Genomic DNA, 12,291 nt, shown 5'->3' with positions numbered 1-12,291 from the left:
GCGTCAAAATGGGGCGATCTGGGATCAGGGAAAAGCCAAAATAGCCGGGCCAGGAGGACACTCACCTTGCTGCCAAAGATTAGGGCCAGGAGCAGCGTAACAGTCAGCTGCGTGTGGCAAAAGAAGATGATGTACAGCAAATCCGGATTGGCGGGCGACTGCAGGAAGAGCCTAAATTTATACATAAAATAAGTAAATTACTATAGCTGGCTTAAAACAAGGAAAATTTATTCAAAAATGGGAAAGGACATCTGTTGGAGTTCAATACTAAGAAATCAACTTAATACTAATTAGTTTGGGAAATCCATACAGCTAGTGGTTCACAGAACTCGTTGTTGAAAACTGGGAACATAAATATTACAGAAGAAAAAACAAAAACTTTCAGTTGAGCAGAATATTAAATGTACATAGTGGTTCTCGGTTATAGAAAACATGAAATCAGAGCTCGTTGTAGAACAACGATTCCGGGTACATAAATATTTTTACTGGCGCTCTTCATGTAAAACTGAAAAAAGTACTTCAGTTGAATGGAATTTTCTAGGAAAACATAAGAACTGTAGATGCATATTCATTTTTCGGCAGAATTATTTAATGACTGACTTTAATTATGCATTTTGTGGTTAAGTCATTGCCTTTCTTTATCTTGAGGTTAAAATTATTGCTTAATCAGCTCTAAATATGATATCAAATTGTATCACATCTTTATCTATCTTATTAAGATATTTTCAAGAGATAGTTAGTAGTTTCTTATTAAATATTGGCACTTACATGGAAACGTTAAGGAAGCAGGTGAGCAGGAACTCATTGTAGATGGCCATCGATATGAAGCGGCTCTCGTTGAACTCCGACGGCGCTTTCCGCACCATGATGCACAAACGAACGCCCCAGGCCAAGAACAGGACCTCCACTGGAAAATAGTTGAGAGGAGGGGGGAAAGGATTAGTTGCTTTGTTCACTTTTCGGGCTGCCCAGCTTCACTTTGAAGTTTAATTACCAGAACGACTGGCCGCGAGTAAGTATAATATTATTAAATATATTTAGGGAGAGGTTGAATATGCAGCAGAACCACTGCATTTTCATGGCTGCTGCTACCCGCTTTTTTTTTACTTTCCAACGAAAAATGAAAATGCATGTTGCCCAAGGCAAAAGTAGTTTTTCTGGCCAAATGTTCAAGCATGCAATTATAAATGTAATACGCGCATTTTTGGGTTGTAGCCAAGTCAAATGAAGTTATTTAGCAGCTGGCTGATGCCAAAGTGCGTGATGAACGCGAGAATCAGCGATAATTGTTGTGCGTGTGTGGCGGACAAAGGAACAAATGCAGATAGAAGCACTCAAGTCCTTGCTCAACTTTTTTAATTAAGCCAGCTGGCAAGTGGGACGCAGTTATTCCCGGCAAAATCCAGTCTCCCGCTGCTTCAACCCGGCTTATGGCACGGACCTGTCTCGCCAGGCGGTTTGAAAAAGCGGAAAAATCATTCATATGCACTTTAGAGTGGACCGCAGTTTATGGCCTGCTCTTTTTTCAATGTAAGACGAAAGAGGTGATTCGAATTTGATTTTGACGACAGAAATGATATGAATTTACAAAAATTAAATTATAATCAAAATAACAGCCTTTTAATGCCCTCAAGTTACAAAAATATATATTTAATCTTTGTTGGTTGATACAGGGATATCCTAAATTAAAATTCGTATTAAAAAATACTAAATTAAAAAAAAATTAATTAACTAGAAGCTAGTGACAAATATAATATTTATTTTCATTTTATTTATTTAAATTTTTTTATAATTAGAAGTTTTGATTTAAAATTTGATTAAACGACTTTCCACCCTAAAACCCATGGTAGAAAGCCAGTTGACATCTGGAGTCAGGGCAAGAGACCAGAAAAAGGGGGAAAATATTGATGGTGTTGCAAAACTAACAAGAGCAGCAGGTGTTCGTCCCACTGTGCCCCAAGCTATCGGTTGGCCTGGCAACGTTTTTCAGGCTGCTGCACTTTTGCATTTCTTCTCCGGCATTCAGTGCGTATACGTTATGAGGACATAGTTGTTCGTTCTCCCATTTCTTGTGCCATTTTTATCCCTTGCCAACAGACGGGGCTGCCTTAAAGTGGCCCCTGGAATGACATATTGCATTAGGTATTCCCAACTTACTCGATGTGAATGTGTAGTCCCACCAGTCGGTCTTGCAGAGGAAGGCCTTCAGATCGTCGGCAGTGCGACCCACCACCACATCCGGCGGGGATACGAGTGTCCTGACCAGCAGGCAGGTTCCAATGGCCCCGCAGATGATGCCCAGTCTCTTTAGCAGAGCAGCATCTGTAATTTTTACAGCCTTCGCCGAGCGAACTCGAAAAATAACCGAAATTCTGTGGGCGAAACCAGCGAAATAACAGGAATATGTATGAGAAACGTTTGGTATTTCTTACCGCCAGGTCTTTAGCATCAGAGCTCCATAAGTCAGTGAGAATCCAATCTCGCGCAGCCAAATGCGGGCGGTGCAGGTGTACAGATTGGGGTTTGGATACATTACAATGTTCTGCAAAAAAAAATATATAAATTGGTAAAGTTTAAATTTTCGTTTAAAAATAAAATAATTACAAGAAAATAAATTAGGATTTGCTTAGAATAGAATAGATATGTTCGTTACTTGTTTTTCACACCCAAAAAAAAACTTAATATAAAACGATGCTCGATTTGATGTTATGTGGTATTAATTTCGACATGTTTTTAGTAACGCTTTTTAAACGCTGTCCCGCTATGCGTATAAACACCAGAAATGTACCATGCGCATATCGATTTGAGCCCGGAATGTTTTTTTGTGTGTGTAAATATAAGGTGTCTTATCCTCCCCATAACCATTCAAAAGTTAAGTGCAAGCTAGCATTTGTCATTCAGGAGGCATTTTAATGAAACCCTCAAACAAATGTGACAATAAGCCAGCTTCGATTCGATATTGCCAGGCTGTCAGGGACAATAGGTTATTTCGGGTGCTTGTATTGGCTTCTATTTTGGGCTTTCTTCACGCCTTGCACATATTAAAAAATCATAAAGCAAACTGTGCTGACAGGGACCCTTCTCCACACCCTCGTTCTAGTCCTTCGATTCATCCTATGTCCATTGTGTGCTCGTCAAGAGATACTCATGGCGGCTAAATAAATCTGCCACACATAAATAAATCCCCAGATCCCCGACTGCTACTCGCCGGATGTTCGATGAACTCTCGCTTAAAGTTGTTTATTTGGCCGGCATCCCATTAGTTTCCTTCGCCAGCCATAAATCAATCAAATTAAATTGTGTAGAAATTGATGGGAATTGGGTTCGAGTTCGAGTTCGTTTTCGGTTATGGTTACGGTTTCAAGTGGTGGCTCTGTTTGCCGAACGCTTTTCTATCTCATTTTTCACTGCAAATGCAAATTTTGCGGCTATTTATGGCCTCGAGTGTTGAATGCCTCCATTGAGTTGTAATAATGTTCAACAGACACACTTTTGCCTCTCGAAAAACGTTTCATTTTGGCTGGCAAATAAAGCGGATGCATCTATATTTTCAATGGTTCTCAATTAATTCTCGGCTTGCAGTGAAAGCGAGAATTTTGCCATTGATTATGCCACTCAATTGAAAATAAATTGGTAAATTATTCTCGATGCAGTCGATTGACGACTAATCCGTATCAGTTTGTTTGAATTGAAAATTAAAATGGAAAAGGGAATGAAAATGAAAATGTAATGCCTTACTTACCGTGCAGTAAATAAAGAATGCACCCAAGGCGATGACCCGCAACAAAGCCGGACTGGCGGCCCTTACAACCTGAAAAACAAGACATTTCCAATTAAGTATTTTGCTGGCAAAGGCAAAAAGTTAGCAAATTTAAATTGAAATCGTTTAATCCGCACAATTTCACAAGGACGTAAGGAAATCAGTGCAGGACTCTGTCTCGAAGTTGGACCCCCACACTTGGCAGGATGTCGGGCGGCATGTTTAGCGCCATTTAATTAGTTTCGGCACACACTCACACACACACACCATCTCGCGCCCATTGGGGACTTCCCCGGAGACACAAATGCGACAGAATCGCATTACGAATGAAAACAGTTTAGTTGGCTAGTTGCCTTGGGACGCGGACAAGTGGAACGGGAATGGAAGCTGGGGGATATGGCGAGATGGCGGGTTTGGGGGATGGGGAATAGGATAGACAGCACACAAATGTCAGACTGCGACAAGGGAATAGAATAACTCACTTCCCTCCAGACCCTCTAGTCTCTCTCTATACCAGATTCACTTGAAAAAATAAAATACTATTTATAAAAAAACAGTGCTCTGATTAATCTTAACTTAAGTCCTCAAAAGATTATGGATTTTATTCGAACACCAGTTTATTTAACTGCTAGTCATGATCATTTTATAGAAAAATACATAATTGCCTTCTTTTTAAATTCTAAAGTCCTTTAAAAGAATATGAAAGAAATAAAATAAATAGGGGAGTGTAGGGTAAGGTGACGAACGATTCGTTTTTTGAATGTAACTTTTCTAAAAATCAATATTTTTTAAAAGTGTAAATGCAGAAAGTTGCTTACATCTACTGAGCATATCCCTGTAAAATTCGGATTCGAAATTCCAATGCAGCCAAGTGCCACAGCGTTTGGCGTGAACCCTTCTTTTTTTGCACTTTCAAAAGTTGTAGGGTAATGTGACGAACGATTTGTTCTTTAATGTAACTTCTCCAAAAATCAATATTTTTTAAAAGTTTAAAAGCAGAAAGTTACTTTCATTTACTGAGCATATTTCTGAAAAATTTGTATTCGAAATTTCAACGTAGCCAAATCCCACAGCGTTTGGTGTCAATCATCCTTTTCACAAACAAAAAAAAAAATTTTTTTATATATAATTTACGGAAAAGTTATTTTCGATACGGAAAAGAAAGAAGTAATAAGATAATACCGAAACTTACAAAAAAATGGTCAAAGTGCAATTTTTTAAATTAAAAAAATTTAAATTAAAAAAAATAATTAAATTAAACTGACCTCACTATTAAAAACAACAATAAAACTGCAGCAGTAAATGTTAACTGGTATTATAATATTTTTTTTACAAATAATTAACGATAACAATTAAAATTCTTGAATAAAAAAAGTTCGTCACAATACCCTACAAAAAGTTCGTCACTATACCCTACAAGGTAACCTTGGAGAAAAAACGGTGTCACTCTCAAACGGCGCAAAAGAAAAAAAGCGAGGTACCAAAAACTGTTGATAAAGATCTCATGTATACGTGCATATATTTGCCTGGTTTTATTTTCCACTCATCTTTGCTCTGGTACTGCTGAAACACAAGTAAATTGAATAGGTTTGCTAGTTTGCGCACCACATTTTTAGCGAAAATTACCTCACGAACAAATTACGGGACTTCCTATTAATATTACTGTAAATACATTGTCGACACGATAAGGGGAGACGACTACATTTACTACACTCCCCTACTAAATTAAAAACTGAAAAAATCCTTTATGAATTTTAAAAATTAAAGAGAGTCACAGAATTAAGATTATATCTACAAATTGTTGGACTATTAAAAAATACATATTTCTCTCAATTATATTAGCTGCCCTTATCCTACTTTTAATATTTTAAAATTATGTTGTAAATATTTTTATAAATTATTTTCCTCTGTGCATATATATTACATCCGCAGTGGACGCGAAAGTTGCGAATGCTTTAAATCCGAACGCCAGAGACAATTGGACGCCGGCAGCTAGACTTGTTCGCTGGTCTAATGAGCGACCGAGTGACACGCTGAGTGGAGTTTGTGGGCCAGGACCTTTCCTGGTCTTCTCCTCGCGGCGGCAGGAAACAGGAGGAAGCAGTAGGATGTGGGTGTGGCCAGTTGTGCGAATGTTTGCACTTCCGCTTATTCGCGACTATATCCGCTGTCCTGTTGGCTTGTTGCCGGCTGTCATCGGGCTGTTGACTGCCGGCTGCCAGGACTCCTGGATGGCCAGGCTGCACGTTCAAAATTAACTCGATTCTAACAATGCTAAGCCGCTTAGCGGCTCAATGATGACAGCAGCTTAGGTTGGCCCCGCTCGGGATCAACGGTATTTGACAGTGCGCACCGATACTCATAATAAAAAACAAGGAAAAACAAACGATGGACAGGTTCCGAGTGCTCGGGGATAATGCCTTTATAATGGCTTACAATTCCGGTCGGGGTTTTAAAAGATTTATCAGGGATTTTAATTCCACAACTGTGATTCGGAACTTGGCTTTGCAGCTGGTGAGTTTTTACAAGGAGAAGTACTAGAATTTTTTTTAGCACTACCAATTAGTTGATTGTTAAATTAAAATGGATTTTCTTTCAATATAGTCCAATTAACGGGGAATCAATTAAAAAAAATATCGTGTTTTGGTACCAATACATTGCATTTCAAGATTCAAAATATATTGTTGCATACTTGTAGACACCTTTACAAAAAGATGATTAAAAATTGTAATTTAATTCCCTTATTGTTGATATTAAATTGGTTCCATCGGCTAAAAAGTGAGTCCTTCTGGCAACCACTGATATTCTACTTAGGGGCCCCAAATACAAAGTGTTAAAATGCCAATGGCTCCGGTGGGACGGGAGCTCGACTCACCTTAACCTGCTGGTAGCGGAAGGTGAACCAGGCTGCCGGCGGCAGGAGCCCAATCACGATGCAGGCCAGCGCCAGGATGCTGGTGCGCATTGGCCAGTTGAGGGCGGCGATGCAGGGCGAGGAGTCCTCGCAGGAGTCACAGCCCTCGGCGCAGGGCAGGCACTCGTACTCGCTGTTGCTGTTGTACGTGGAGTTCTTGCCCTAATACATATTTAATGAGAATAAGGCTCTTACGGCGGCCACTTGGCACGGCATTCGCCATTCGGCAGTTGGCCAGGTCGAAGACGACTTACCAGCATCAGCTTCTCGTACTCCTCCTCCAGCAGGCTGCCGTTGAAGAACTTGTGCTGCGAGACGATGTCGGGGAAGTAGAATCCCTTGCGGCACAGGCATTTGTAGGAGCCGCGCCGAAAGCCCAATCCCATGATGGCCTCGCACTGCGAAAAGGCAAGTCGAGAAATGGAAATGAAAATTAAGTGCTGACTGCGGAGTTTTTTGGGGGTCTACACTGAGAGGAAATCCGCTTGATATCCTAACCATTGAACAGGTCGAATATGTTACAACGCAATAGTATTTATTTCCCAAGAAATTATATTGTCTTTGGTTTTTTTTTTAAAGTATACGAATAATTAAAACCAAATATTTTTTGTATTTTTAATAGTCTGAAAGATATTTATATATTGAAACTGCAGTCCCCACGCATTCGCTTATTTTTCTCATCTATAATTTTATATATTTATGTGACTTTCATAAAAGCTCTAACTTATGATAAAGGTGACCTTTATTCATATAAAGGTAACTCCCTAGATAGAATAAAATAGGCAGGTAAGGAACAAATAAGGATCCACATCCTTAACTACGTCATAATTTTGTAGTACTTCATAAATAAATTAAACTCTTTCTCTGTGTAGCCACTCAAGTCCACATATTCTTACCATTGTGGTGCGCTGCTTGCATTTGTCCGTGCCGGCAAAGATGTTCAGCGGTCTCTTGGTGCCGGGCGTGTGCCTCTGCGGACACTGGTCGATGTCCACCCGCCGCAAGTCAATATCGATGCCAGATGTGCCCCTGCAGGAATACAGGAAAAGAGAGAAAACAGGGAAAACAGCGAATCAGCAGGAGGCGTTAAAAATTTATGTTATTAATTTGTCAGCTTAACAATCAACTGGGCGGCACTTAAGCCAAATGGCGCCATTTATAAACTGGATTCAATAAGAGCCGTGTGTACCGACATCGGCGGATATTTATGGACATGGTCAGGGAGTCTCCCGTTTCTATTGCCAACCAGTCCTCAGCGATAACAAACAATAAATTCCTGCCCTGATTGTGCATATGTCTAAGGAGCCGAGGAGCTGAGGAAGGAGATTTCTCACAAAGGGATAAACTAACATGCGTGTTTGGTTCCGGCTTCTGAGGCCCGGAAAAAATAGCAGAAAATTATTTTCTTGCTGTCGTTGATGGGAATGGGATCGGGAATGGGTTGGCAATGGGTTGGCCTTGTCGTTTTACAAAGACATAAAGCCATGAAAAGGGTGCACTAAGCTGTCGACCCCTGGCCGCGCCCCTTCGTCAGCTAGTTGAAATCCCATATCCTATATCCTACATCCTATATGCTCCGTATGCCTCCACAAAGGTCGCCGTCGGCAATGGGCAGCCACCCAATTACACGCATACCTAAGCAGAATCCTGGAGGGAGACAGCTGGAGGTTCTCGGCCGGAACACATGTAGAATTTTACGCATAATCTCAGCCCTCCCACTCGTCCGCATTTTCACGCCGGAGCTGTCGTCCTTTCCCCGGACTTTTCCTTTAACCAAGCGGCAGGGAAAGTTTTCTTGTGGCATGATCCCTTCGGCACTTGCCTTGCTCTTTGTTGGCGCTTTTCTTTCTTTCTGCCTTTCAAGGTTTTTTAAAGGAATTTTCCTTTAAAGTTTTCAATGGAATAATATTTGATATTCATTATGCTTGCAAAACTGCACTTTGTGTGGATGGAGGTTTTTTTAAATTTGACTTTAAAGGTCAGCGTAATTTAATGATGACACACTCATAAAAATTAATTTCTAAATTTTGGAAATCTCGCCATTGAATCGGCCTACCTTTGAAAATAGAAAAAAAATTTCTTGTTATTAGAAAATGGTCCTTTGATTACAGAAAACCTTTCTTGATGGAAAAAATTCAAGAAAGAATTTTTCTTAAAAATAGAAAAATGAAAATCTCATATGCTTGTTTTGCCGTCGCAGCCAAAACATTTTTGTACGTATTTAAGTACAAAATCACCTTTGAATATATGAATGAAATGACCCTAGAATATAGAAAAATAGCCATTGACTTCCTTCGGCTGCCGAATGTTAACGACAAGAAAAACGAAGTGGGACGAAGGGCCTACTCGGCCCGACTACTACCCGGCTACCGACTTCTCTGATCCCCCGAGCGTCAGTTGTGAAAAAAAATTCGTGAGTGATGGACGTGATTTTCAAGCGGATAAGAGGTGAAGCCTTTTTCCGAATATTCAAAGGTATGTAAATATGTATATAATTTTTTGTATAGCGGGCGTACAATTGTATGTATGTAATTAAAGGATACATTTCAAATCTCTTTACCAAGCGTATACCAATTTAGGTGAATTGTTTTTTAGCTAAGAGCTACGTACATACATACATTTGTACATAAATTTGTGGGTGTACAGTTCTATAATAACTTTATCTTATTACTCGCATTTTATTTATTTTTCAGAGTGAAAATACCTGCAGTTGCATCAGCCAAATAATTTGTTTGTCGAAGCTGTAATTTTGTTTTAAAACCTTCTAAGGTAAGAAAAATATGTTGTATTTGTTTGACATACTTATGTATGCATGTAAATATCTATGCATGTACGCGGCTCACCCGATCTGAAACCCGATTTTCAACCCTTTCATATTCTGCTCCTCTCTCTCGCTCGCTTGACCTACGCGTCGCGACGTTTCTCTCTTCACCTTCTTAAAACTGACACGATCTGCCCTGCTTACATTCGGTCTCCCTTCGCGCAAAGGACTGTATGTAAATATATATGTATGTATGTACGTGTCTCTCCCGTGCCTCTCTCTCTCTCTGAAATTCGATTTTCAACCCTTCATTTTCTACCTGTCTTGCTCCTCTCTCTCGGTCATTCTGTCCAACGTGTTTGTATTTTGGCTATTACACTAGTTTACAGCCGAAATGCTCCCCAGCAATTGATGGCAAATTCTGTTAGTTTTAGACCCCTAGATCACGAAAATAGCACTAATTTTTTTTCGATGGCACAGTTTTTTTTTAAAGATTTTTTAAAGTTTGAAATGTTAAATTTCGGACTTTTTTCGAATTTCTTCTTATATCTCGGCAGATATCCACTTGGTTGAGCCAGTTTTAGTTTTATTTTAAAGTCAATAGATCAGAGCTTAACTTTGCTATACAGATTAATATGATTGGATGAGTAATGGCAGCGCAGAGGCTTGACAAAGATGAAAAATGTGTTTTTTGGTCGTCTGTAAGTCGGCTGTATATATCGTAAGAACTCGAAATAAATCCGTTGAAAAATCATAATGGGTACAAGCTTAAAGTTTACATCCTACCGAATAGAACAAGCTGAATATGGCCCAAATCCATGGAAAACTGGATTTATGGTGGATTTTTAAAGTTCGGATTTTTCCACTTTTTTCGGTTGACAGAGTCCAAATTTAAGATTTATCATAGGCGGCGACATGTAAACAAAAATAATTGGTGTTGGCAGCCGGGTCACTAAATAGCTAAATCAGATATTTAAAAGCTAGAAAATTATTAAAGTGAATTTAATTTTTGAAATTAAGGTTACTTTTTTCATAAGAATGAACTATCCAAATGGATAGTACTTAATTAAAAATACTCACAGTCATAACGCAAGCAATTTTATATTTTTAAAGGAATTTTCAGAAATTAAATTTATTTTATAATTTTCTAGCTTTTAAATTTAGCTATTTTTTGATCCGGCTGCCGTCACCACTCATTTTTGTTTACATGACGCCGCCTATGATAAATATTAAATTTGGACTCTGTCAACCGAAAAATGTGGAAAAATCCGAACTTTAAAAATCCACCATAAATCCAGTTTTCCATGGATTTGGGCCATATCCGGCATGTTTTATTCGGTAGGATGTAAACTTTAAGTTTGTACCCATTATGATTTTTCAACGGATTTATTTCGAGTTTTTACGATATATACAGCCGACTTACAGACGACCAAAAAACACATTTTTCATCTTTGTCAAGCTTCTGCGCTGCCATTACTCATCCAATCGTATTGATCTGTATGGCAAAGTTAAGCTCTGATCTATTGACTTTAAAATAAAACTAAAACTGGCCCAACCGAGTGGATATCTGCCGAGATATAAGAAGAAATTCGAAAAAAGTCCGAAATTTAACATTTCAAACTTTAAAAAATCTTTAAAAAAAAACTGTCCCATCGAAAAAAAAATAAGTGCTATTTTTGTGATCTAGGGGTCCAACACTAACAGAATTTGCCATCAATTGCTGGGGAGCACACCAAGAATATTATTTTGTAAACTAGTGTTATTAACATTACATTATTTCAAAAAAGTTGTTTATCTAAAAACAAATCATTGATATCCCAATTTTTTTATAGATGAGAAAAGGCGAAGAAAATGGATCACCTTAGGTCATATGAAGTTCAACAGACCTTGGGTAATAATAATGTTTTCTTGAGTCAAAAATGTGTTATTTAAAAATGTTTAAATGTTAAGTGTTAAATGTTTTAAATGTAAATAAATATAATATGCAAAAGAAAAAATCAAGTTACATTTTATTTTTAGGGTTTCAGTGTTAATATAAAACTTCCTTTCAAGAAATATTATTTCTTAAATCAAGAAATAAAATTTCTTAAAAGGAAATTTAAACAAGAAAGAATTTTTCTTGTCTAAAAGGTGCCTTTCTAAAAAACCCTTTCTTGTTTTAAGAAATTTAATTTCTTGAAACAAGAAACAAACCACCTTTGAAACAAGAATCGCCTTTCTTGTTTTAAGAAATATTTTTTCTTGTTTTTATGGTGGCATTCTAAAAAACCCTTTCTTGTTTTAAGAAATTTAATTTCTTAAAACAAGAAATATTTTTTCTTGTTTTAATGGTGCCTTTCAAAAAAACCATTTCTTGAAACAAAGGTGAGGTCGCCTTTGGCAAAAATTCAAGAAAGAATTTTCTAGATTTTAAGGAAATTCTTCGATTTTTTTTTATGAGTGCAGATTTATAGAAAAAATTAATCGTTTTGAGAGAACGCTTAAAAACACCCCTACAAATTCTTAAAAATAAATAGTTTAAAATCCAAAAAAAAAGGTCCTTACTCAACCCTCAACCCGCCACTCTCAATCAAAAATTGAAAAATTTAATGGAACCCGAATTATTGAGGCAGGAGGCGGCTTTCCCGAGAAGGGTGATTTCCATTTCGTTGGTTCAAAGAGAAAAGTTTCACTTGAACCTTTTGCTTTTTTTTTCAATATGCCGACTCTTTCGCTATAATGTGTTTGTCCCGGCCATATCCGGTGGCCAATGGATTGGGTAAGGATTCGAATTCCCGGGATCGGAATCCGGGATTGGGTATTCGGGATTCGGTATCCCGGACTCCCGGACTCCAGACTCTCCCGCCTGGCTGTCAG

The 12,291-nt window shown here is 38.3% G+C and overlaps 1 protein-coding gene across 1 annotated transcript in view; it reads right to left on the bottom strand.

Moving 5' to 3' along the window:
• The window catches only part of LOC108058535 (uncharacterized), a 53,285-nt gene that overhangs the window by 5,901 nt on the left and 35,093 nt on the right, over window positions 1–12,291 (bottom strand). The window contains exons 4-11 of the mRNA XM_017143310.3: window positions 7,571–7,703; window positions 6,929–7,072; window positions 6,636–6,836; window positions 3,743–3,811; window positions 2,433–2,542; window positions 2,158–2,372; window positions 769–907; window positions 66–171 (exon numbers count right to left, since the gene is read on the bottom strand). Of these exons, the coding sequence (XP_016998799.2) occupies window positions 66–171; window positions 769–907; window positions 2,158–2,372; window positions 2,433–2,542; window positions 3,743–3,811; window positions 6,636–6,836; window positions 6,929–7,072; window positions 7,571–7,703 (1,117 nt within the window). The remainder of the gene's footprint in view (window positions 1–65; window positions 172–768; window positions 908–2,157; window positions 2,373–2,432; window positions 2,543–3,742; window positions 3,812–6,635; window positions 6,837–6,928; window positions 7,073–7,570; window positions 7,704–12,291) is intronic.

The sequence above is a fragment of the Drosophila takahashii genome, chromosome 2R, assembly GCF_030179915.1.
Source record: "Drosophila takahashii strain IR98-3 E-12201 chromosome 2R, DtakHiC1v2, whole genome shotgun sequence".
In the NCBI taxonomy this organism is placed as follows: Eukaryota; Metazoa; Arthropoda; class Insecta; order Diptera; family Drosophilidae; genus Drosophila; species Drosophila takahashii.
Note: the sequence above shows the minus strand (reverse complement) of the source record. Positions and strands in the feature narration are given on the sequence as shown.